At 43.4% G+C, this 26,495-nt stretch overlaps 1 protein-coding gene across 8 annotated transcripts in view; it reads left to right on the forward strand.

The window, feature by feature from the left end:
* Positions 1-26,495, forward strand: part of KALRN (kalirin RhoGEF kinase) — a 462,312-nt gene that overhangs the window by 400,569 nt on the left and 35,248 nt on the right. For 5 of the 8 annotated variants that reach the window (XM_058028572.1, XM_058028575.1, XM_058028577.1 and 2 more), the window contains 12 exons: positions 7,842-8,125; positions 8,925-9,029; positions 12,368-12,463; positions 14,066-14,196; positions 17,846-17,912; positions 19,178-19,281; positions 20,914-20,983; positions 21,563-21,649; positions 22,390-22,482; positions 23,572-23,622; positions 23,936-24,013; positions 24,870-25,055. In XM_058028572.1, coding sequence (XP_057884555.1) covers positions 7,842-8,125; positions 8,925-9,029; positions 12,368-12,463; positions 14,066-14,196; positions 17,846-17,912; positions 19,178-19,281; positions 20,914-20,983; positions 21,563-21,649; positions 22,390-22,482; positions 23,572-23,622; positions 23,936-24,013; positions 24,870-25,055 — 1,352 coding nt within the window. The remainder of the gene's footprint in view (positions 1-7,841; positions 8,126-8,924; positions 9,030-12,367; positions 12,464-14,065; positions 14,197-17,845; positions 17,913-19,177; positions 19,282-20,913; positions 20,984-21,562; positions 21,650-22,389; positions 22,483-23,571; positions 23,623-23,935; positions 24,014-24,869; positions 25,056-26,495) is intronic. The other 3 variants (XM_058028573.1, XM_058028576.1, XM_058028579.1) reach the window with 3 other exon arrangements.

A 26,495-nucleotide genomic window follows, 5' to 3' on the forward strand; every position in this document is an offset into this window, starting at 1 on the left:
GTAAAAGTGTGTTCTAAAAAGATGTTGCTTCAAGGTTCCCCTGAAGGTCTGTTACTGCCCTGCCTTGCCTCATGTCTCACAATGGTTTAGGACAGGAGCTGGCTAGGAGTATCTCACCAACAGGTTGGTGGATTCACTCTGAATATTTGTCCTCTTTTTATTTTTATTGTGAATTCACAGCAGCCTATGTGGGGGCTCAGATGGGACTCTGAAGCAGGAAGAATTAGGCTGGTACATGGAGACAAAAAGGCTCAAACCTGCAGCCAGAGAAGTTGTAGATGCCCATAACAGTTTTAAGCTGTTCTGTGGAATGCCATTCCAGAGCAGAGCGCTCAGAGGGAAGGAACTCAGGTGTCCCAGCTGCTCTTCAAGCACTTGGTGCCATGGGGCTGAGTTGAACACTTTCCTGAGGGTCTCTTTGGAGGCACAAACACATGTTCTGCCTTCATGTTTAGCCTTCTGCTTCAGCAGCAGCTCCTGAGTTAAACTGAGTTTCCTTTCTAGAGAGAACAAGACCCTGCCCTATATTCACCTGAGGATTCATCTTGCTCTTTTCCCTTGCCCTCCCTATGGGCACCTCTGATAAAAGCCTAGATCCACATGAAGCAGCAGATACAATAGAGAACTTGTGCATTTGTTCCTCTCACTGGGCGCTCTTGGACAGTACTGAAGTCATGTTTTATTTCAGCAGGCTCTCTCTCTGTGCCTTCCCCTTGTGCTGTTTCTGTCCCTGGAGACCCAGCTCACTCATTCAGCACGCTCTCAGGATTTCAGTAACTTTTCTTGCAAGGTCCCTGGGGACCATGCGCCTCTGTGCTGTTTCTCCAGGCTTTTGGTTTTATCTCACTCTTTGAAACTTTCCCAGAACTGCAGTGACTTTTCTCTGACCTCCAGGAACTGCAGCTCTTGAGCCCTGACACTCCGACTGGCACAACGAAGACCTGGAGACTACTTTGGGATGTCAGCTTTCCCAGCACATGTTGGATGGAAGCTGCATCTGAGCAACACCAGCTAAAAATAAAAGCTATTCAACTGAAGCTAATGGCAGGTTGCCACGAGTTATTGCTCATTAAAGTGAATTGACAGATGCTTAACTTCAGCTAATCATTCCCTGCTGCGAGATCGGCCTGGTATGAAACGTACTCAGATGTGGGAAGGGGACTCACAATAACTAAATTTAGCTGAGGGTATAATTTGCCCGGGCTCCCTCTGTAGTTAATGGAAAGAGAGAGGCTCCTGGGGGGTGTGTCCCACTCTGCAGCGCCCTTGGGCACAGCCGGCACAGCTCCTTGACTGCCGAGAGCCGCAGATGAAGCTGCTGCCTGCCTCAGAAATGAGTGGCTCCAAGTGACAGTGTTTACTCACCCCAGCTGGGTGAGTGCTTGTTTTCCTCACATTAGGTTTCAACCTGAAATAATGATCAGAAAGCTGAATACTGAAGCCAACAGGTTGGTGACTGTTTCCCAAAGACAAAACCCATATGCAAAATTCCTCTGGAGCATCCCCTGCTTTGCAGTGTGGTTAAAGGGAATTCTGCAGGTCATTCTCTATCTCAAAGCTTTTCTTACATATTTCCAAGAAACGAGAGCTATTCAATAGCAAAACTGTGTGTGTGAATAATTTGCATTCTAGTCCTTTTTTTCCCCTGTTCTTTGGAAGTTAGTCATGCTTGCATGTTTGGCAATGAAACAGAAAGTCAGATTTTGAGGTTTTACATTACAGTGATCAGAAACTTTTTCCAATATGTCTGCTGCTTCCTCTATTGGACTAGAAACTTTTTTTATAAAATATTTAACTCCATACCGTTATTCTTGAGTTTGGACAGAAGTAATTTCATCCATGTAAGTGGAGTTGTGAGAGTCCTGCCAGATTGATTTGTACCTTTTGATGCTACTTCCAGCTTGAAACTTCAAATGATCAACAGAAAATTCAATTGAGCCTTTTCAATTTGCTCATTTCCAGGAGGCTATGAATTTAGGGACAGCATTTGAATCTCTGAAGAAAATCTGCATTTAGATTTCAGTGGCGTAGTTTGAACGTGTCTGTAGCTTCTGGTGTGAAGTTCTTTCCTGGATGGTCCCATCTCATTTTTAGCTGGAGCTGGAGCACAGGGCAGGTCTGTGGTTGGACACATGTGGAGCTGCTGAGCAGAGCTGGGAGAGGATGGAAGTCTCCAGGGCACGTTTTGCAATTCCATTGTGAAAGTTTAATGTACTTCTAATCTAAAGGGCTTTTCAAGCCATTTGTCCTCTGTCTTTGTCTGACATGGCCACTGAAAATTTGGTTGTGTTCACTTATATTCTTCACTAGAGCCTTTTTCAGAGGATGTGTCTGAGGAGGCAACTTATCTGTTGACATTAGAAGTTGCAAGATACATTATTTACACTGTTAACACCTAGTGTTCTTACGAAAGGAATAGCTCTAAAGTGACTTTATATTATCCGAATGCTGTTGCCTCCCAAACTTCTGCAAATCCATGCCAGGTTTTACAGGCAGAATGGGCTCTAACACTAAAACCAGGACCGTACTGTCATCTGCCTAAGCCACAAAGTTTTGTAACCCTGACTCGTGCCAATAAAAATGTTTCACTGAGCGTGTTTTGGACATTCAATACAAAAGCACAGAGGAGACCAAAGGAGCAGTGTTCGTACCTCATTCTGCCATCTTTGCATCCATCAGGTAGAGCTTTAGTCCCAAATCCCTTGGGAAGATCCAAGGGCACTCTCAAAGCAGCATTTCCCAAGGGAGAGTATAAAGCTTCAGGGGGCTGAGTACTGTGAACTGGAGCCTGCAGCCTGGATGATAATGGAGGTGCTCCTGGGAAGGGCAGGAGAAGGTGAATTTTGATGGTTTAGATGGTTCTTTTTGTGTAGTGTGAAATACTAACACAGAGGCTTTTTTTGTGCACAGGATGAGTCTAGATGATTCCTGCTGTCCAAGATATTTTGGGATAGAGATTCCCATTCTTTAGGAAATTTACTTGAGTATAGACTGAGTTAGTCTTTTACCCACATCTGATTAAATTCTGTCTTTGTCAAAAGTGGTGACAGGAACAACTGAATGTAGAAAATGGGCTCTATTTAGCACAGCAGAGCTGATTTATGTGTTCATCAATCAGGTTGCCATTATTGGCTTTCATTCACAAGTGGCATTAACTGTGTAAAATAAAATTTGTTTATTTAAATGCCCATGCTAGTAGGACTTCAGAGTTCCCATTCGGGCTCATTTTCTTTGACTTTTGTGGAAAAATCCTTTTCTCTCAGGCTGTTTTTCTGGGATGTAAATGGAGCCATAGATAAATCAGAAAAAGATTCACCTCACTTAAAGCAAGACTGTGCTCTAGTCTCCTATTTTTATAGCTATATTCTGCATTATCTTCTGGTTATGGATATTTCTTTCCTATCCTTTATGATCTGTCATCATTATGTATCAAATAGAGGAGACTGATGTTTTCTTCTGAGTTGCTCTGAGAAGCCTTTTCCTTTCCCTGTTAGAGATCTGAGGTCCTGCAAAGGAGTCTGGTGCTGCCTGAGCCTGATCAGACAAACCTCCCCTCCCATGTGTGCTCTGGGGAACAGGGAGGTAAAAATAAAATGCCTTGTATTTATGTTCCAACAGGAATTCCTACTGACTCAAATGAGAATATTACCGTGCCTCTAAAACCAGGTCTACAAGATTTTTATTTTTCTTTTCACCCGAGGTTGCACAGAACTGGAACCTTCTATTTTTCAAGTATAAGAGCTGTGCTTTTACAGATGTCTGTTCATTTGACCAACAATAACAAACATCTCATGGCTGCAGCAGTGCAGAAGCTCTGAATGTTAAAGCCCTTTGGTCTGGCTGAGTATCTCTCACAGTCCTCTTGCCAGAAGTTTCTTGGAGTGTTTTGGAAACCATCATTTCTTCTGTCTGAATGAATGGTTTGGCCAGGAAATCAATCTAGCCACACGAGTCTGCTGACCTCCCTACACCCTTTTTGCTTCACCAAATACCTTTTTTTGGACGTGTGTCCTGGGACATTGGTGGGAGGCAGCTCCTCCTGCTGCAGTGCGGGACAGCCGCTGCTCCGCTGGTGCTCGCCTATCATGCACTGAGCTGCTGCATCTTTCCCAAAAGCTCTCTGGCTTTTCTTAAACAAACTGTCTCCAAAGAGCTCTGCTAATGCAGTTTGCAAAGCACATGTGTGCTAGTGCTTTGCAAGAGGAGCACGGTAACGTGTCCTCCTCTTCCGCTCGATCCACCTGGTGTCTGGGTCTCGGGCCAGTATCGAGTGTCATGATTAATGTGTTTGTAGCCATGTGTGCCGCAGAGCAGAGCTCACGTGGCTCAGGAGGTTGTCTGCAAGGTCTTTCCTGGAAGATTTTTTTTTTTGTGTTTCTTCTTTCTTTCTCTCATTTTGTGAGCTCTGCTCTTTCTTCAGCGCCAGTCCTGCCTCTGCAACCATGTTGATGTGACCTGCTTTATGTGCAAAGGAGATCGTTCTCAGCAGGGCTGGCAAACTGCTAATGTGACTTGCTCACAAAGGTACCCAAATTTGCAGTTCCTTTGAAAAAGGAAAAAAAGGTTATGAGTATCGTATGTGGATTTTTGGCGTGGCATGTTTGGTAGCAGTGGGAATTGGGATGGTGAGATGGAAGTACTTTGTACCAGTGTAGGGTGTGGACAAGGATAAGTCACCCAACATCGAAGGGCTCTCATGGTGGTTGGGGAGAAGGGGAATTCATGCCAGCCTTTCTCTCCCACCTCCCTGCCTGTTTCCCAGCCTGCAGAGACTGCCTTACCAGGCAAAATAAGGCCATGTTTCCAGTCTTGGGTTGCATGGGCCAGGCAAAGTGTGGGCTCTGTCCCAGATGCCTTACTGTGCTCAGCCAGGGCAGTCCAGCAAACAAGGAGAAAGAGAAGGGGACTTCACATCTGACAGGGTTTTATGGCACGACCAGTATGCAGCAACCCTTTGGTAAACAGCCTTTTTCATCACCAAAGGTGCAACCTTGAGCAGGAAAATCCAGAGCCTTTTCAGGTGGGATCATTGGACAGTGTTAACAGCCTCCCTCTGGAAAACTGTGGGTTGACTTTTGTAGTGGCTGGTGGCTCTGAAGCTCTGATGTTCAGTCTGCAGAGGGTTCGTGGCTCTGGGTGTCAAAATTATTATAAGCAGGCAGGGTGGGCTGTGGGCCAGCTTGGGACTGGGACTGGTTCTGCCCACGTGCTGCCTTCCTGGGAGTGACAGGATTACTGACCATCACTTCCCCAGGACTGAGCAGAGTGCCATGGCAGGAGAGGTGCTGTGTGTCTGTCCATGCCCCAGCTGTGGCTGTGCTGCTGGGCAAAGGAGAGGGAGGCAGCAAGGCTGGGGCCTGACTCTGCTGGTAAAACCTGGAGTGTTTCCCTCTGGGAGGAGAGGTCCCTGCCCCTTCACAGGCATCAGGGTTCCTGGACTTGGCCCTGCCTTAAGCCCGCTGGGCTGAGATTGGCATCTCAGTAACAAACCCTTGGGGTTGTCTCAGGCTTCATTAGCCTTCCCTTACCAAAAGTTAAATTTACCAATTTAACTTTTGGTAAGAGAAGGGAAGCTAACTTTAAGTCCAGTTGCTGTGGACTGGAGGTGGGGGTGGGACTGTGTTACTTACAAGGTGTAGTGAAAACCTCTCTACATCAGCTGAGGTGTGATGAGATCAGCTCATCCTTGGTTTTCCTCTACCTCCTGCTGAGCCCAGTCCCCAGCAAAGGCAGCAAGTCTCTGATACAGCTGCTCCCCCCAAATCATCCCTGGAGTAGCAGCCCTACAGAGTTTCTTCTTCTGGCTGCAGCCCAGCTCCCTTTGCTGCAGCAATTCCCAAAGTTCATCCTCCTGAAGCTTCAGTAGGAGCACAGGCACCTGGGGGCACCAAGCAAAGTCCCTTGGCCAAGAACCCTCCAGCTTCCCCCACTGCCTGTGGGGCTTTCAGTGCTGCGAGGGCCACGACGGCACTTGGAAAATCAAACCCACCATGGTGAAACCCTGCATTTTGCTGACGCAAGGGCACTGATAAACTCGCAGAGCATCACGTGGAGCCTGCAGGGAGAGCTATCCAGAGCCTATTGAGTGGAAGATAAGCTGGCCCCTGACAAACATTATCTGTCACTCGTTGATTTAGCGCTACTTCGTGTACATGAAATAACATCAGCAGGAGCTGGCTAAACCCCAGGCCTTTTGGAGATAAGACTGCTACTTTGCCCTTACAGAGGAATGCCAGAAAATCCCCAGCAGCTCCAACTGGGACCAGCTCCACCTGGAACCTGTCCTCCTCTCAGTTCCTCTTGCACTCAGTCCTTTTGTCAAAAACCAGATGATTGAGATTTTCTTGTCTGGGAAGTGAACTTTGATTTTTCTCTAGCTCGTTAAAATTATTTCTATATGTTCTAAAATTTACCCTTTGACCTCAGGTATGTAATAACTTACTGGTTCAACTTCTGACTGATGCTGTGTATGGCTGTAAAACATTCTGACTCTCCTGGTCTGCATTGTGCAAGATGGCAGGCAAGGCAGGATGCAATCTCTGCTCTGTGCACAGACAGCTGCCAGCAGCAGCTCTGCCCAGAGGGGATGTGATCTCCTCATGCAGGTAGCAGGAACTGGCTTCTAAAACAGTCGAGGCAGTGATTCTCTGCAAGAGTAGCTCTCTCTCATCATGTGTGCAACCCAGCATCTCTAGTGGTGTTTATTGCTGAACTGAGAGTATCTGGGTGCAGCAGTCTATCTTCATGTGTTGTAACTTAGGTTTTTGGTTTCTGCTGGGACAGATAAAAGATTCAGAGATAACAATGTAAAAATGTTTAATCACATCTGTTGGCTCTTTTCTGATGTACAGCCTGAGATGTTTTTTATAGGAGTGTGACAGTATCTGAATTTAGTAAAAAAACCTTCATCTTAAGCTGTGTGGGATAAAACATCTCAGACCCTGATAGGGAGGGGAGGGAGTTGCCTTAACATGGTTTCAGAAAGTTGAAAGCAAGGCACTTATTCCTGAAGGGCAATTGGGAAATCTTTGAGCAACTTGTTTGTTTTGGTTTTAAAGCCTTACTGACATTGGCACATCTTTGGTCTGTTGCATTTGGGGGAAGTAAGGAAGGTTGCAGCCCCTTCTAAGGTGCCAGTCTGAACATGTGTATCAGTAACTGAGGTTGGATGCAGTTCAGCAGAACCTCCTGCTTCTGTATAATGAAACTAGTTTTTAATTTTAAACCTTATTGAGTTTCCTTTGGTTTGAACAGTTTGTCATCTTTTGTAATTGTTCATTCCAGTTTCTTAGTTCTAGCGAATTTGTGAACTCTTCTGACAGATTGCTTTCAAAGGCAAAGGAGATAATTTTAAGGTGCTTCTAAGTTAATAAGTAGTCTAACTAAATCATGTCATTGGGGTCGGGAAACAGCTGAGAAACAATTATGGAACCTGACAATGTGTTGGTGGCTGTCAGGTCTCCTGTAGTAGGTCTCCTTTTTTGTGCTTATTTTCTTCCTAGCAATTCACAATGAAATTGTGGGAAGAAGCTGAGAAATTCAGCGCTTAGCATGAAAATCAGGCTTCCATAAAAAAACCTGAATAAAAACCTACATATAAAAACTTCCGCTGTCTGCGATCTTTCATAAGGACAGATAGCGTGGTAGGAAATGAGAGAGGCGTGTGAGGTTGTGGGAAATGCCCATTGCAGGGCATATTCCTCTCTCTGGTGTGCAATAAAGTTTGCATAAAGTCCATAGGTCAGGAAGCCTCTCCCCAAGGCAGGCAGTGCTGTGGTGCTGGGTGCTGGGGCAGCAGAGGGGTGCTGGCATGAGGTCTCACCTGCGCCGTCTCCTTCCAGACGCGTACTCGGTCTCTGCCAACGACAACGGGGGCAAGTCTGACTCCGTGGCCAACCTACAGCCTCAGCCATCCCTCAACTCCATCCAGAGCTCTCCGGGCCCCAAGCGCTCGACCAACACCCTGAAGAAATGGTTGACCAGCCCCGTGCGCCGCCTGAACAGCGGCAAGACCGAGAGCCACGTCAAGAAGCAGAAGAAGGTGCGGGATGGCAGGAAGAGCTTTGACCTCGGCTCGCCAAAGCCTGGAGACGAAACCACTCCTCAGGGAGACAGCGCAGATGAGGTGTGTGCTGGTGTTTGCTGGTGTTTGTTACGGGAAATACCATCTCCTCCGTGGGCTGTGAGTCATGCTGGAGTAAATGCAGTTCCCTTAGGGTCTGCAGGGAACAGCGAATCGTACATAAAGTCATACATAAAATTGCATTGCTGCAAACAGCTTTATCATCCAAAGAGCAATGGAATATATAAGGAATAGTGCTTCAAAGTTTGCATATATTATTGTCCTTTGATTAAGTTTTTTAATAGCCTATTAGAAAGCTGCTGTGGACAGAAATGAAGTCGTTCTTGAGCTGCTGTTATCAGTTTTTGCTGAGGTTCATATCACCTTTATGCTACCGTGGCAGTGTAATTCCTTATTGAAGGAAAATACTCCAAGAAATAGCCATGTTTCTCTTAAATCTGCTGTGTAGCTGTACCTGCAGTTTTTCTGCAGGCATGTTCTCTACCAGAATGGCTCTTTCCTGATAAGGTAAATGAGGAATTAAAAGCCAAAAATTCAGAAGGTACTAACTGAACTTAAATAAGAGGAACACATTTTTAAAAATGTACATTAAACAGTTTTTATTTAAATGAAAAAACTACTATTCTGTCAGAACACAGACAGATGTAGTTGCCTTAGCTGTATGAATGACCTATAAACTGTATTTCTGTAAGCCTTAGAATGCACCAGGATTAACCAGCAAAACCTTATGTCTTTACTGCTCTCTTCCATTACCTGTAATTCCCTCCATACAACATGATATTGAACTGAAACTATCAAAGGATCCTGTCCCTGTTTCTAATTTCATTTAACTTTTCTTCAGAAGAGCAAGAAAGGTTGGGGAGAAGACGAAGCAGATGAAGAGTCTCACACTCCTCTTCCTCCTCCCATGAAGATTTTTGACAATGATCCAACCCAAGATGATATGGTAAGGCCTCCCTTACTATACAATTATTCTGTTTGAGTGCATTTCTTGCATAGCTATATCACAGTGGTTTCCTAGTGGTCTCCTGGTATCAAGGGCCTAGACTTGTGGTTGTTACGAATCTCCTGTGTACAGATCATAATCTAATACCTTTTGTGAATTTACAAACAGTGCTAGATAAGCAATTTAGCCCTGGTTTCATGGCAGGTGGATGGTGTGCTGTGCTGTGTGTGGGCAGAAACTCCCTTCAGAGGGATAATGTGTGTTTGCTACGTCTGTTTGAAAAATGCTGCTGGTGTCTGCCTGTAGCATTGGAAATGGTGTTTGGTGGCACCATGGTAGTTCTCTGACATTAAGTCAGGATTTGCTGTGGTAACTGGCCCTGTGGCTTGCAGAGTCCTGTGCTGGACTCAGGGTGAGAACCTGTGAATATGGCTGAGACAGTGGTTTGCATTCACAGCCAGTTCTGTCTGTTCATGTCCCCCCACCCTTTCCTGGTGCTGTCATCTCCCTTGTAGAAAACCATCCTCCTGTTTTTCAGTTTCCTGCTTTCCTGCTGGCATCTGTTTTTAGCACTGCCACTTCTGTATTGCTGTCCTCTGATTGTAATTGCTGCAGGCAAAGAGGCAAGGATAGGGGAGATTAATAAATTGTCAGGAAAGAAAAACCAAAACAACCCAGAATGTTCTTGGGGAAGGTTCAAGCCGAAGTTTGGAAATACAGAGAGAGGAGGATGTAAATATTTCTGGGACTCAAGGAGCAGAGTGATGGAGTAAAGGATTTGGGGGCTTGCTGCTAATCTGTCAGGAAATGTTATGACACTGTGGTGGCAGCAGGAGCAGCAGGAAGCAGCTGGAGCTGTGGACTCCTGCCCTCGGAGCGCTCTGTGTGCTCACGGCTCTCTGGTGAGGGCCAGAGGGGAAAGGTCGGCAGAGCAGAGCCCTGGTGGATCCATGCCCAGCACAATTGCTCCTGGCTTGTTCCCCATGGTGTTTAGCTAAATGTTTGGGGCTTCGTTTGCATTTTGGTTTTTGGGAGATGGTTTTATTTTGGTGGGTTTTTTTAAAAGAAAAACAGAAATGCTGCAGCTCGGGTCACTGTTTTTGGTGTCCAACATGCCATGTGATTTCAGGATTTCTTCAATATGTTTCTGACAGCATAAATGTCATGGAACTAAGCTGTTTTCTGCTTCAGATGTCTGAGCTTTACAGAGTGTTTTGGCATCCTTTTTCTTCACCCACTCCTAAACCAGAAGATTAAATAGACCAAGATGAATCTGAAACCCCTTTTTTTCCCTCTTGTTTTTCTTGCCCTATTCAACCTTTTATCAAGGGGGTAAAAAACTTTAGCCCATAGGGTCCCGAATTTCCTGGCACACGATGCCCATATTAACAAAGTTTGAGCCATGGTGGAGCTGAAAGCTCTTTAATGGTGTTAATTTGAGCACAGTGTCCTGCTCATGTCCTCCCTCTGTGCATACAGGCATGGCCTTAGGCTGGACCAGCAGCAGCAGTGTGGGGCTGTGGCTGTGGTAGGTAGGAGATATCTGCATGGATGGGAGGTGACACTTTTCCCTGAGTCCATCTGCCAGGCAGCAGCAATTGTGCCTCACTGCTCCTGGAGGCTCTCATAAAGACACATTGCAAGATCTTTTCATATTAGAAATTCATAATTTGCTTCCTGAAGAATAGAAATACTGTATTTCTATTTTCCCCACTCAGAGGAGACTCTTGTCGATCACAGAAGTTTTATTTAACCCTGGAATTCTTGTAGGCAGCAAATATTTTCATGCTTCCTTCAGAATCCTGTAGTTATTTACTTTTCAGATATTGAGCAATTTCAGTTAAAATAAGTGACAGCAGCAGCTGTTTAGTGCCTCCAAATATTGGACTCCTCCTGCTAGAATGGCTGTTTGGCACTTATCATCAATGTACTTGTCCAGTATCTTTTCAAAGTCCTTCTTTTCAGTCTTTTTTTTCCCCTAGACACATCTGTCTGCATTGCAGGTGAAACAGGCAGGCTGAGTTTTTACATTAGTATGAGATTCCTTCATTACCAGCCTAATTCCTCAATTACCAGCCTGATTACCTGTAGTTTTTGTTGTTGTTGCAATTAGAACTGTTGATTAGATGTATCATTTGTGAGACAACTTGATGAGTAGCAGTGTGTTCATGTTTCTGTTCTGTCACAAGGCTTCTGGTTAGGATTAATCTCCTTTGCTTTTTTTTTTCCTTGTACTGGGCATGTGTCACTCAACAGGAGCAGCCTCCCCAAAGGGCTGCTGAAAAAGGGTGGCCAGCTGCCTAATTCCTGCCATCCCATTCCCCCATCTCCCTCCCCAGCACTGCTGAATCTCAGATGGGTGTTTGCTGGCACCTGCACAGTGACTTCACTGAAATAGCTGCCCTCCACAATGCTTTCATTAAGCAGCTGAGGGATGAATAAGCTTTTTCATAATTTATAAAAATTTAGCCATGCTTTAGTCTGTGTCAGCCTGACAACAAAAGGAGGTTGTCCAAGGGCTTGTAGTTTTAGTCAGAGCTTGCATTGCCTTCAGAAGAAATGTGTATGCAGGTGAGCTGATAAATCCCAATTCCTGTAGCTATCAAGTGTTGGGTGTTCAGACAGGTTTCTGAGGACAGCAATAAAGGGGTGATTTTGCATTATACAGCAAAAACCTTAAACTAAAACAGAGTTTTTCTGCCCTCCTGTGCCAGGTACCCAGGAGGGGTGGGACATGTAGGGATGTTTTGTCTCCAGTGGTTGCAGAGAGGGTACAGAAAAGTTTTAGATGACTGAAGTTGCTTGAGCGGGAGATGTCATCTTAAGTTCATTTGGAGTTGCAATTGATCTGTGAGGAAAGGATGGGGGATGATTTGTTCCCCCCTGCCTCCCTCCCCTACTGCCTGAAATGCCATGTGTATCTTGTGCTTAACTGCTTTTATCAAATATGCATGTATGGGGGAGGGGGTAATTTCTTATATTTGCAGTAAGAAAATCAATTTTCTGGAGCCTGTAAGACCGTAGATGGCCTTAGAAGGAGGAACCAGCTTTAAGAGAATTGTAACCTGTTTGTAAATGAACTTCAGTTCTTTGATGCTATTCCCTGGCTCCAGCCTTGGAGCTGCTGCAGGGAGATGTGCAGCCAGAAGTGGATGGCAATTCCATGCTTGTCTGACACAGCAGCACTCGCTCACCTGGCCTGCATGCGTCCCTCTCGCCCTCCACTCCCCTTCCACGTTCCTTCTCCTGTCTCAGGAGCTTCTTCACTGACCACCTGGTTTCCTTCTCCCTTCTCATCCTGCTAACTTGCTTTTCCTTTGCCACCTGCTGTCTTGCAGTCCTCTTCTTTGCTAGCTGCTCGACAGAGTTCCTCTGATGTCCCAACTGCTGCGGATCTTGTCAGTGCAATAGAAAAGTTGGTCAAAACTAAGCTGGTAAGTTTAGTGTTGTGAAAACTGTGTGCACAACAGGCCCAATGTGACTCCAAGGAAGGGCTTTAAAGGCTACCTCTTGTTCTGGTTTCCTTGCTTTCTACCTTCATCTGCTCTGCTTTTATTAACCCTATGTGCTCTGCTTCCCAGTAGTGTCCAATATTTTATTCCCCCGTGAGATGAAGTCTGCATCTCACACAGGCTCTGCACTGCATGGTCAAAAGTCACTTCTGGACTGGGCTTTGCAGAGCATAAGCTGCTGTACTGTGCAATTTCTGGGGTCTTGTTAGTATTCAAATATGTTACACAGTGGGATGTTTTGTTTGTTTTTAAGTGTGTTCTGAGGCACAGGGGTTTTACTACCCAATGTGAATTTGTTTGGTGTTCTGGTTTCGATGAAAAGACTCTCTAAAGAGTAGAACTGCTTGAAGTATCACAGCTGTGCTTTAATTTTACAAAGATTCATGTGTCACTTTTAATCTGCCTTGTCAACTCTTTCTTGCAGGGAGTGGAATAAGCAATAAAAATGCTCTGGGATTAATTTGTTCAGAAATTTCATATCGCGTGTTCTCACTGTCTGATCCCCATGTCTGGTGGACAAGGAGTAAATCCTCTGTCATATCTTGGCTCCTTTTAAGTTTTCCCAGTGCAGTTCAACAATGTTAATATCAAAGCTACACCTTTTTCTACATATCCCAGGACCCCTAAAATTAGCTAAGTACTTTATCTGAACAAGTTCAACATAATTAACAAGCAGGGATATGATGAGCCTACAAAGGTTTATTTCCTTACATCTACTGGAATGATGAAGAGAGTAAAAAAAAATCTAAAAATCCCCACAGTGATCATTAAATTACTGCAGCTCTGAGCAAGAATCTTTACCTAGTGAATCATTCCAGAGGACTTTGGTATTTTCTCAGTTTGAGATGTTGGTACGTGAAAGAGTCAGTGTTTACAGCGTGCTTGATAAGGCGTGAGTGGTAAAGGAGCTCTTTGTGGCATGGGAAACCAAGAAGACTGTTCCCAGAAAATTCACTTAAAATAGTTTTATTCCATTGAGAGACTAACAAACTGAAAAGTATTTCATTAATCCAGTCAGACATATTTTTTTTGTGATATTTTATTTTCTCTCCCCCACATGCAGTCTATTAGACTATTACAACTACTTTCAAGGGATTTGGGGCAAACATTAATTATTGTAGAACCTTACTATGTCTCCATCTATTTCTATTTCGTATTTTATTTTGTTACAAGAATCTCCCATTCAGCTTTTGGCAGAGGAGCTTTTAGCCGCATGTTGCCTAACAATGGTCCTGATTGAGACATCAGGATATTTCCAGGTTGATTTGAAATAACTTGGAAGAAGTTTTTTTCTCAGATCTACTGGAACATCTTTTTCCACCTTCTAACAAGAGGATGACAACTCCACTTTTTTTTTTTTTGTGGGGTCCTACATCAACCTAAAACTAGTTTGGTTGTGTTTTATGAAATTCTGCAGGAGACTATTTCTGAATGCTTTGTAGAGTTGGTTGCAGAACTGACTTGAATACTGATGCTGAAGTTCAAGGAGAATGTTTATTCTATTGTTCTTTGGGGTTTTTTTAGACCCTTGAAGGAGGATCTTACCGAGGAGGCTTAAAAGATGCCACTGGCTGCTTGAATGAAGGAATGACGCCTTCAACTCCCCCACGAAACCTTGAGGAGGAACAAAAAGCCAAAGCTATGAGAGGCAGGATGTAAGTTGTGTTACTGGTTCTTTCCAAAATATGTGCCCCAGGAGGACACACAGCAGCACTCCAGGAGTACTTTGTAGTCAGTAACGGACCATGAAACTGAGAGTAAAACCGTGTTCTGCTTCATTCCTGTTTTTCTTAACATGTAAAAACACTTCATAAAAGCACTTCCACACACAGGAAGTTCATCATCATTCTAAAATGTACGGCTTTTACACCAGATAGCAAATATCTTTTTATGTAAAAGTCTGCAAAGAGCTCAACAGGTATTACTGAGATGTTTGCATTGGTAATTACTGCATTGCCAGAGGTGAAATCAGCTCTCAGAGGGGGGATATGAGGTTGACCTTATTAGCTACCTTTGAGAAAAAGAACAGAGAATCCCTCTAGGACTTTTTGAAAGAGATATTTTTGCCCTCTTTATTAGGAAAGGAAGGGACAGGATTCAGATGCATCTATGGTAGAAACCTGCCACTGCAAAGAAAGTTCCATTTGGGAAACCCTCATGTTCATGGTAATGAGAGAAAAAAGAAGTGGTGACAGCTCATGAAAGTTGTTTTTTAAAATTAGCTGTACACCCCCTAAATTTAAGAAAAATAATGATTTTTCCTTCAAAGCCCATAATGATTAAAGCATTTCTTAAATGTGTGTTCAGCTGAAGAACACAGAGAATTGGAGCAACAGGATCAACAATTATATGAAAGAAAGCTGAGGTGGCTGTTCTCTTTGTATCACCTCTTACACTAACAGTAACTGCAATGATCTAATTAAATGGTAGATTGAGGGGAAAAGTGATGTTCCATACAGCTCTCATGGCAATGTGGTGAGAGGTGGAAGAAGAGCACCCCATTTGGGAGAGGTGCCAAGTCAGGGAGAGCAAGGAGGTGGTTAAGAGTAGGAGATGAAGTAGGAGCAAAGTGTCACAGGTCTGTGAAAGCCATCATTTGCTCCTGCAGTTTGTTGCAGGAAGCCAGAGAAGGGATACAGTGAGGGACTGCAGCAACTCCCAGCAGCAGACAAGGACATGACAGTCCTGGATATGTCTCAAATGGCAGAAGTTTTCCACAAGGCAGCTGTCAACCTTCCTGCAGGGAACCTCTGCCCGTGGCTGTTCCCTAGAAGCTCCTCAGTATTGCAGGATCATCTGGAGTTCCTCTGGTAGCAGTTCATTAATGAGGTGGCTGGCAGCTAAGTGCGGGTTGCAGTTTTAGTGAAGAGACCTCTGCCACTGTAAGCTCAGCTACAGGAACGCTTCTGGCAGGGGACTGGCAGCCTATTACATGCAATTAGTAGCTGCCAGAATTCCTAACCACCAGGATGTTTAGGAGCACCTGCTAGTGGCTTTCAGCACAAGACATCTGTCTCCCTCCAGCTCCTTTGTGTCTGTGTTCTGTGTCCCTGCAGCTTGCTGAGTTTAATTCCATAGTCATGTGAGGCAGCTGATCTCCCAGCTCGAGCTGTGACCCTCCAATCCCCACAAAACAGCAGCTGAACCCTTGCACAGGGATGGGCAGCAATGTTCCTGGCAGCACATCCATGCCAGCAGTTAGCCCTGGTGTGAGGAAGCTCCTTATTCCACCAGGCCTGATTGCTGCATTTCTGTGAGACAATAGGTTTATTGAGTGTCATTGTTCAGTATAGGTCTAATACAGAGTTTCCAAGATATCCTGCTATCCAGACTCAGTCAGAAATCCTGTTCATGTCAGTTTAAATACAGCTGTGTACTCAATGCCTGCTGGTGACCAGGGAACTTTGCAAATAGCTCCCTGCCCTTGCCCCCTGCTATCAGAGCAGGAAATGAGTGAACTTGAATTTTTACCTACGTGCAACTTAGAAACCTTAAATTTGGGAGTACCTCTAAGGTGCTGCATCAGATAGGCTTCAGAGAATGAATAGAGATGGTCAAGGCTGATTTTCTTGCTTGGTAAGAATAGAGGAGCAGAGGGAGCCCTGGTGCTGAATTTAAAGTAAGCAGTGGAGGTGCAGACCCTGAATGGTAGTAGAGGTGTGAATAATTGGCAGGTTTTGTCAGTTCACCAGAAACCTCATTTTTAATAAACACACACCTGCCTGCATGTCCTGCAGTGTTATATACTAGAAGTACCTGCTGCTTCATTTTTAGAGTAGAACTTGGCAGGGTGATCCTTGCAGTAACCTTGTAGGTGGATCCCATTCCCTCCGCAGCTCTCTGTGCCTGTTGGGAGCAGTGCAAACAGGGGTGGTGCCAGCTGGAAGGCCCCCTCCTGGCCTTCCTCTCTGGGCAGAGGGGACTGTGGAGCCTGTCCCAAGGGCAGAGGGGACTGTGGAGCCTGTCCCAGGGGCAGAGGGGACTGTGGAGCCTGTCCCAGGGGCAGAGGGGACTGTGGAGCCTGTCCCAGGGGCAGAGGGGACTGTGGAGCCTGTCCCAAGGGCACGGTGGGTCAGGCAGCCCGAGGGGCTGTGCAGCACACGCTGCTCAGGCCATGTGCTCTGGGAAAGAGCAGCCTCTTGCCTCACACGTGTTTGCTGCCCGGGCACAACTTGGCACGGTGCTCCAGAGAGCACAAGGGTCTGGTGTGGCTGCTGCCAGCCCTGCCTGCTGCCAAGGGGGCTGGATTTCACTCTCAGACCAACAAGAAGCTGTTTGACTTTTTTCTGCCACATGGCCAAAGTGTTGCCTCTGCTTTGTCTGAGCAAGGGACATGTTGCAAGCGTAGCAGGAGCAGGATTTATTTTCTCAGTAGCCTCTCCTAACTAAATCTCTCCTTGCAATGCCAGTCTGATTGGTTTTTTCCTCTCCAGACTTTATCTTAGCACTGTTAGCCCTCAGCCCTATCAGTTCAAGTGGGTCAGTCTAGTGACTGATGTGGACAGAGCAATATCATACATGAAAGCACTCCTCTGTCTTGTTAGCCTTGTTACTACTGCCATACCAAACTTGAGGACAGATGGAGTTTATTTGTCATATGCCAAATCTATGTATTGGCATAATTGAGAGACAAACTGTCTGCAGCAAGCTGTAACTTTTTTTAATTATCCTCAAAAGAACATAATGTGATTAGTCCATTTGAGTTACAAAGGAGGGGCTTTTTTTAGCTTGCTGTTGTTTGCAGGCATCAGGCCTTCATCAGATGACTCCCCTACCTGGGGTTATTAGCTCTGAAATCAGAGTTAAAACATTTGACACCCACACATAGATTACCTGCTCCAAAAGATTAAACTCTTAGCTATGACAGGAGAGGGATTTCTTTTCCAAGTGTTTGAAACTTCCAAACTGATACTTAATTGATGAATCTTGGGCAAAACTTGGTGGAAAATGGGTCAGGACACGTGCCCATCATTCTCAGGGGAGCTGCAGAGAGGATGGGAAGAGGAGATCAGGGAGGAGTAATTTAAGGTACTGGCAGCTGTTTGTGCTGCTGCTCTTGCTCCATCCTGGAACATGGCGGGGAAGAGGGATAGCAGGGAAGAATGGTTAAGAGATTTGAAACTACTCTGAGCTGGCATGTGATGTTTTTGTCTGTTACATTCCACTGAGCTCTGAGTGAAGGGTGACTTGTGTTATGTGATCTGGATGATGATGGGGTTTTATGATGAGGCTGTATGTGGTAAAGGAGCAAATGGTAACATCAAGGAATATGGTCAAATACTTGTGTGTTCTGTTTTAATTTAGGTTTGTCCTAAATGAGCTGGTGCAGACTGAAAAAGACTACGTCAAAGACTTGGGAATTGTTGTGGAGGTGAGCTGAAGCAAACCCTGCTATGCAAAATGTTTTCCCACTAAAAAGCACCATGCTGACAAGTGACAACAAAAAATACAGCAGGAGAAACAAACTGCTTTATTTTGCAGTCTGCTTCCATGGTCCCCTTCTCATGTTGACAGAAACAAGAAGAAATGCCTTTGGAAACTATTTTTGTTTCCATCTAGCAAATGCTGTATTTTAGGTTCAATTCCAGTGTGCAAAGGTTTTTCTTGGCTACCCTACTTGTGACAAACTCTTTTTGCTGTAATGCAGCTTTGGAGGCATTGGTGGAAAATTAACTTATGACCCTACCACTTATTTCATGTTTTTCTTCCCATCATATTGGGTAATGGTAACACATACTTTCCTTGAATTTGCACCTGGAATTAGGTCCTGTGTCTGAGTACCTTTCCAGAAGCTGGGCCTGGAACTGTGCTGAGGTGCATGTGTGTCCTGTAGATTATTGTTTTGCAAAAAAAGCCTGAAATAAAAGAGAGTTTGAGGGGGTTTTGCATTAAAAACAGTTTTCTTTTTAAAGCTTCAACTTGCAGAGATTTGGCTGATCCCTAGGGATCACCTGTCACATCTAACTCAGTGCAGGGTTCAGTTTTTTCCCCAGCAAGAACTCAGAACTGGAGCCATGTGATTCACTAGTGGCACTCACTAGTCCAGAGAGAATTATCAGTCTGTCTAACAGCGATTTTCAACAGCTTCCAAACTTGAAAACATTTGTGTTATGTATGCACCACTGGCAAACCTGACAGGGCTGTCATGCTCCAAAGACTTACAAAAGAAACTCTCAGGAGGTGTGAGGAATCCTTCTTGTGACTCTAAACTTACTGCTTGGCTTTGTGCTCCCACAAGATACTTGTGGTGATGAATGGAAGAACTCTGTACAGTCTATAGACTCTATAGAGTCTGATTTCCTCCTCTTACCAGAGAAGCCAAGAGCTTGACAAACTACTTTGTTTAACTTTTATCTTAAAATTGCACTCGTCACTTCAATTACATCTAATAATGTTTTGTGTAAGTGTTGCAGATATTCTAAACAGATCATTTAAAGTTTTCTTTTAAGCAAACTGTGTAATTTAAAGTATCTACTTAGGTTTCTGGTTTGAAATTATATGAAAGATATTTTCAGCATTTTCAATGTAAAAAAATCCTGGCATTAAACTTTTGCTTCTTTAAAAAAGAAAAAGAATGTAATTGTGCTCCCCCTTCAAATGAGTCCTTTACTGAATCAGTGATCCTTAATCCTAAAGGGCTTCATGAAGAGGATGGAAGAAAAAGGAGTTTCTGAAGATATGAAAGGGAAAGACAAGATTGTATTTGGCAATATTCACCAGATCTATGACTGGCACAAAGAGTAAGTTTTTGGTTTAGTTTCTCTTTTAAGATGTGTCTCAGCAACATCTTCACATGCAGCTGATGGGATCACAAAGGCTGACCATACCAGTGGTGCTTGGCTAGAAAGGTGATAAAATGCAAATTGCTTCTAGGTCCTTCTCACCTGAAAGCCCTGGCTTTGGCCATGTTGATGCTTTTAGCTGAGTTGGGAACTACATTCCTTAGAAGTAGATTTTGAAAAGCTGATGGAAACACAAGCCCTGGGCCATTTCCCATGTAACTTTGTGAACCATGTCTTGCTTATGGACAGTAGGGCCATCATTTCAATTCTGCCACTCAGAAATTCTCTGCAGCTCCAAATAACTAAACTTTGAGCATGCATGTACAGACTTGAACAATGGGCATTGGGCTGGACCTTCCTTCAGCTCTGGACATTTCCCTCACCCAGGAAGCACAGTGTCCTTCCTGCCATGTGTCCCATAGGTGCTCATCCCATGGCCTGGGCCTGTCCTTATGTTCTGACAGATGACCTTGTGAGCACAAACTAAAAAATGTCAGAGAAAGCTTCACTTTATGTTGATACCAGAAAATGGAATGTGTTTACCAGTGCCATTCCTTGATTAAGTGTGAGGATAGGAGTTTTCTGTAACACAAATGGAAAGATTCCCTATTTTTAGCTCTGTATATCTGGGTCAAGAAGTCTATTTAAATGCAGATGAATGTAGCATTTATAGAGGATTGGGTTATGGAAGCAGCTGTATCTAATGGTAGCAATGGAGATTTTTAATTGGGACATCTGTCCAATTTGCATCATTTTTTGAAGTTCTGGGATTTCTTAGGATCAGAAAGCGTGTCCTCTCACAAAATCTGACTACTGTTGCAAATCTGTGGAGGCATTTGAGACTGAAATCCTGAAATGAAAATGATGAAGATCGTGGACAGGATGATTGTCTGGATTTGCCTACCAGATAGAAAAGTCTAGCAGTGTTTCTGAAGTTTTTAGCTCACTTAGAGGAATCCCAGAATATTCTTGATAAGGGCATTTGAGCTAGAATGAGTGGCCTCCCTGAAGCTGCATGTCAAGATGGAGATGGTGTTTATAAATTACTGTGACTATTATAAATTAGATATTGTGACTTATTATGAAATTAAAACCGGTGGGAAATAGAACATACCATAACTCCACCAGAAAATCATGTTGATTCATTTTTTCAGGTGGAAACATAGAGCAATCTCTTTCATGTTGACCAGTACTCTAAATCTGCTCATGCAACTGAGAACTCCTGGTAAAGCTGAAGTTTTCATAAGCTGAGCTTTCACAAGCATTTTGGTATATGGGAGGGTTTTACTTTGGGGGTTCTCAGTGAAGGAAAGCAACTCTTGGAATTAGATAGTGATCAGCACTTTCTGAAAATTGAAACCACTGTCATAGTAAAGAAGAGCAGACAGTTTGAAAAACAAGACCTCCACATTTCACAGCTCTCATCTCATGATTTAGAAATCCCACCATTAAGGGCTGAAGCCAAGCTTACCTTTTAATTTATTATTGAATGCTGGAGTTAAAATGCCACTGTTACATCTGAAGGATGACTAGTTTGCTGCTGGGATGACCTGAAGAAGTGTTCTGAAGTGTTCATATCCTTTCTTTTAGCTTTTTCCTGGGTGAACTGGAAAAATGTCTTCAAGAACCTGAGCGTTTAGCACAGCTTTTTATTAAGCATGTAAGTTTTGTTTTGTTTCCTCTATCTCCTACAATTGCCTTTTAGGGTGTGATGGCTTCTTTTCAAAAATACCTGTTTGTGTTGACTCCCTAATTTTATGTGTCTAAACTGAATTTAAACAAAGTTTCCCTATAGTTACACATTTTCAGAGGGCATCTGGATTGCACAAAGGCATTAATCATTGTCTCTTGCAGACAACTTACTTGGGGGGCAAAATTGATGTGGTCAAGGACATCTGCCAAAATACAATTATGGCAGGTACTTACCAACTGCTATAATTTACATGTTCTTACGTTCTTGTGATGTTAGCCAAAGCTTAACTCTAGAGGAAATTTCAGACCTGTCAGTGTGGGTATAACATCTCCCACTGGCCACAATCCAGGAAGCTCCCCTTACCTAAGTGCAGATGTGGAGAACAGAACCAGTTACCGATTTTATTTCCTGCTTTAGCAAACTAAATCTTTGATTAAACCAAAAATAAGGAAGACCAAGGAGAATATCCTAGCAACTTTCTGCCACTTTTTAATACCAGAAGGGTAGCCATTACCTCACTGGGTGCTGTGCCTCTTGCCTTCACAGGAGCGGCGATTGCACATGTACGTGGTGTATTGCCAAAACAAGCCCCGCTCTGAGTATATCGTAGCTGAGTATGAAACCTACTTTGAGGTAAGCACAGCTCATTGTACATTATTACTACTTACTGCTCTGAGTCCAGGTCAAGGAGACTGTTCTGTAACCTGTGGGGTTTGCCTGAAGCAGACTCCTGAAGATTTTGATGCTGCACGTGGTGCTGAGGTCTCTGCTGTACGGAGAAAGTGTTATTATTTAACTGCTTTCAAATTCTCATATTGTGAATTTCTAATAAATATTTAATTCAGCACTAACTGTGTGTGGCCCTCAGAGTACCAGGAATGCACTAATTTCTGTTCCAAGTAAAACAAGACTTTTAAATCAGTAGTGTACAAACAACAGGGGAGGTGAAAGCTGTTGGAGCTGGGTGGTGCCTCTCATAAATCCCCAGTAACTCTGTCTGTTTCAAGAGGCCTTCAGGACTAGACACATTTCAAAAGTAATGTGAAAGCAGCTTGTTTAACAAGGGAAGGATGTTCTGCAGGGCTCACTGGTGAGCTAATCCCCACTGCAGTGGGGAGGGTGACCCTCAGCCCAGCTCAGAGCAGGAGGGATCCTGAGCTTCCCAACTCCTCCCAGCTCAGTCACAGCTTCTACCCAGGCCTTGCCTAAATAGGGTATGCCAGATTTTTAAATCCTCAGAAATTCCCTCTTGCAAACAAAAGATTAAGAACAAACCAATTTGCAGTAGAAATAAGTCTCTGCTGAGACGTTTTATCATGTTGTCTGTCTTACTCTGTGATTGTTTGCAACTGTTTTTAATCCTCTTTTTTTAGGAGGTTCAGCAGGAAATAAGCCAACGGCTGACCATCAGTGACTTTTTGATTAAACCCATTCAAAGAATAACTAAATACCAGCTTCTTCTCAAGGTGAGTGAAAAAATACAGTTTGGATTTAACTTTAGTGTGCATGTTGCACTAGATGCTGTTATTTTAAATCAGCCTTAGACTTAACTGGGACTAAATACATCAAACGAGGAGAAAAGAGGTCTGCTCTCTGGGCATGCAGTGACAGAGGCCTGTGGAAAGTGTCCAGAGAGCAGGAGGCCACATCTGTGTGAGTGATGGATAGTAAACAGATTTTTTTTAGAATTTAGAATAGTAAACAGATTTTTTTTTTTTACTTTCTTTTGAATTTTTTTTATAGAAGAGTACACTTCAAATAGGACTTTTCTTCCTCTGAAGTTTCAGAGCAAACTTAAATTTTTTTTTAATTGGAACAAAGATACAAAGATACAAGTGTACTGCTAAAGTCTGTCTTAGGTGCTGAATGGCCTGCTTCTAGTAAATGCTCTAGCCTCCATTTCTGAATATCTGCCTTCAAATAAGCTGAAGAATCTTATTTTCAAAATATTCTGTTGTCTTAAAATTTGGGGAGCTCACAATTTTTTCCCAAGGAGCCTGACCACTCTGATTTATGCTGACTTACCCATAGTGGCAATTACTCAGCACTTTAGAAAATTCCTCCTGAGGGGTCTGAGGCCAATATCTAAAATCAGGCACCCACCCTGTAATCTCCAGCAGCACCAGGGCTCTGAGCTGGTTTCTCCTCTGTTTTGGACTGTACCCCAGCAGGCTGCCATCAGCCCAGGTTTGGGAATTGCACACTAGCAAAGGCTCAGCATTGTGTTCCCCAAAATGCCAAAAGGAAAAGAAAAATCTTCATGTGTGTGTGTTTGTGTGGTCTTGTGGCTTAAGACAGGGACCAAATAAGCAATCCCAAGGTCTAACCCCAGCTTTGCCTTTTTTCTGTGATCTTCTCAACAACCATCCACACCCCTTTTCCATATTTCTAAAGTGGTTATGACATTCAGCAATCTCTGAAGATGAATTTATTAATATTAGCAAGTTTCTTCTCAGAAAATCACATGCTGAATATGCTTTTTTCCTTTTCAAACTGGTGCCTTTTGTTCTCTCTTTCCTGAAGTGCCTTAATGCAAACCTTTCTGCTTTCTCCAGGACTTCCTGAGGTACAGTGAAAAAGCTGGTTTGGAGTGCTCCGAGATAGAGGTACATTTTCATGCCCTGGACAATAGGGCTAACGGGACTCTGTGTGGAGAAATGAAAACCCCAGTATTCCTTTAACAATAGATGAAGATCCTGCTGGTATTCTAAATGTGGTATTTCTCTTAGATAAATCAGAACTAAAAGATGATGGCGCAGTCCTGCATTTTCGTCCTGCACCATCCTCTTTTAGACATCTATTTATGAGGGCCTTGCCATGAGCACAGCAATCGTGCTATTGAACTTCATTCTTTGGCACTGTGCTTTCAGGAGCCCTCTGGTTCCCTTGTAATAATGCAGCATCCCTTTTCCTCAACAGAAAGCAGTGGAATTAATGTGCCTTGTACCAAAACGTTGCAATGACATGATGAACCTGGGTCGCCTGCAAGGCTTTGAGGTATGCATTTGCATTCTCCTTCTAATAATAACTAGGCAAGGAAAATCACTTTCTCTTTATATGATTGTCTCTACAAGCTACTCAAGCTACTTATCTAGGGCTTGTTCTTCTGCAGTGCTGAGCTGCATGCTTTGGTGAGGTTTCAAAGGTGGGGAACTGACACACCTCTCACTCTAAACTTGTCACAATTCATATTGTTTCTTCAAAATGTGAGGTCTGTAAAAGCTTCTGCAAGCCTTAATGAGACTTATTATATCTATTACTACAGCAAAATAAGTGATGAAGCAACTTGCCCTGCCTATTAGTAAGGTCACCTGGCATTATTAACATGTTAACAGCTTCAGCAACATCCAGGAGGGAACTTGGGAGTTACAGCCCCACAGGGTGCAGCTTGTGGCTGGTAAATAAGCCAGTATAGGCTTTGGGGAGAGGCCTTATCTCCAAAATTAATTAAGATTTGTCTTAGTGTCTTATGCACTGCAAACAGGTAGGTCCTGGCCTTTGCACATTCAGAGGTGCTGTGTCAGTGACTGCTGGCTTAGGGCATAACAGAGAGCTCTTGGCTGGAGCACCACAGTAACTTAATGGGGACAGGATTTGGAATTAAGTGTACAAAAAGGCTTGCTGTTGGTTTTATATACTCAGTTGCAATGAGAGCAAGGAAAACCTCTGTTGTTTGTCTTCAGCTGAGGTCACCATTTACAGGATTGCTGCTTTGGTAACTCAGAGGGAATATGATGCGTCTCGTGAATGCAGGGCTGCCTGGAAAACTTGGGCTGCATGAAATAGAGCATATCACCTTGTGGGATCACAGTGGGTCAGGGTTTGTGATGTTGGTGCCTTGTCTGCTTCCCAGGGCAAGCTGACAGCTCAAGGCAAGCTGCTGCAGCAGGACACCTTCTACGTGACGGAGCAGGATTCCGGGGTGCAGTCCCGGCCCAAGGAGCGCAGGGTGTTTCTCTTTGAGCAAATAGTTATCTTCAGTGAGCTCCTTAGAAAAGGATCTCTAACTCCTGGCTACATGTTCAAGAAGAGCATAAAGGTAAGAAATGCAGAGGGAGAAGCATATTCTGTTTGGTGGCCATGGAAGGTTCAATCTGTCATAGGGGACAGCAGTGTGCAAAAAACATATGCATTTACCTTTCAGTGGATCAGAAGCTGCTTAAGACCATCTCTAGACCACTGGGTGTCTAAATTTATTGGGTAATTTTTACAAGGAACACAGCCAGAGCAGATCCTTTATCATTCATAGCTCTGAATTAGCAAATATTGCTACTGCTAAAACCTGCAGTAATCAAAGGACGTTTAAAATAGTTGCTCTTATGCATGATCATAAAAGGTAAATGTAGGTACAGTAGTCAAATGACATTTACAATAGTTGCTTTTATGCATGATCATAAGAGGTAAACGAAGGTACAGTATCCAAAACAGTCATTTTAGGCCAAACTATAAGGCAGTACCAAGCCTTTAATACAATATTTCTGGAAATACTCTCCCTAATTTGGGTGAGGGCTCTTAGTACAAATTTGGATTTTGCAAGAATGTTTCAAAGACAAAAAAAACCACACATAATTCTAAAAATACAGCTGTGAGAAATTACAAAACCAGATAAACTATAAAGAGAGTTTTGAAAAAATAATTTTGGTTTTAAATAATCTGTCCAGATTATGGGGCTGGGGCTAAAAGTAAAAGCTAAAAGTAACCAGTGGAAATACTTCTTTGTTTAACAAATAAAAAGTTAACCTGTCAGTGAAAGTGAATGAGTGCTGCACATCTCCTGGTAGAACAGCCTTTGCTGTGCCTGCAGAAAGAGCAAAATCACTGATTCATTTGAATTTCTGGGTCGTTCAAAGCTGAGAAACCAGTCTGGCATTGATTTCCTTTTCAAAGATACAGGTTAAGAGACATGGGGGAACGTATTGTGTTTGCTCTAAGTCTTAAATGGTGCATTAATATGAAATAGAAGAGAACACTATCAGTTGAAATAATGCATATTAACATATATAACTAAACAAATTTACAGTAAACAGCATATTTACTGAAATGAGGTTGTCTTCTTGGCTGATGGAAACAGCAGCATTTACTGAAAAGCCTATATCCATTTGCAAGTCAGTGTATTTTATAGTTTCTAACCAAATAATAGGCCATAAAGGGAAAACCCAAAGTGTACAAATAAACAATCATCTTCATTTAGATTATCAGCTTTGATTTTATCTTTTTTGCTGATTTAAAACATTATTAAAATTGGAGATGGAAATAGTATGAATCATTTTTACTTCAGTTTATTGTATATATAACAATGAGGCTTTTATCTGCAGGAAACAATTCCTGAATTGAATATTGTAGATAAAGAGAGAAAAATAAATCTCTCCTAATGTTAATAAAATTAGCTTGTCTCAAGGGTATGAGTTGCTTTTCTAGTTACACAGCCTACAAAAGGAATGCTGTCCCACTGCCTGAGTTTAAAATTTTTGTGTGATAA

The sequence above is a fragment of the Melospiza georgiana genome, chromosome 7 (genome assembly GCF_028018845.1).
Source record: "Melospiza georgiana isolate bMelGeo1 chromosome 7, bMelGeo1.pri, whole genome shotgun sequence".
NCBI lineage: Eukaryota > Metazoa > Chordata > Aves > Passeriformes > Passerellidae > Melospiza > Melospiza georgiana.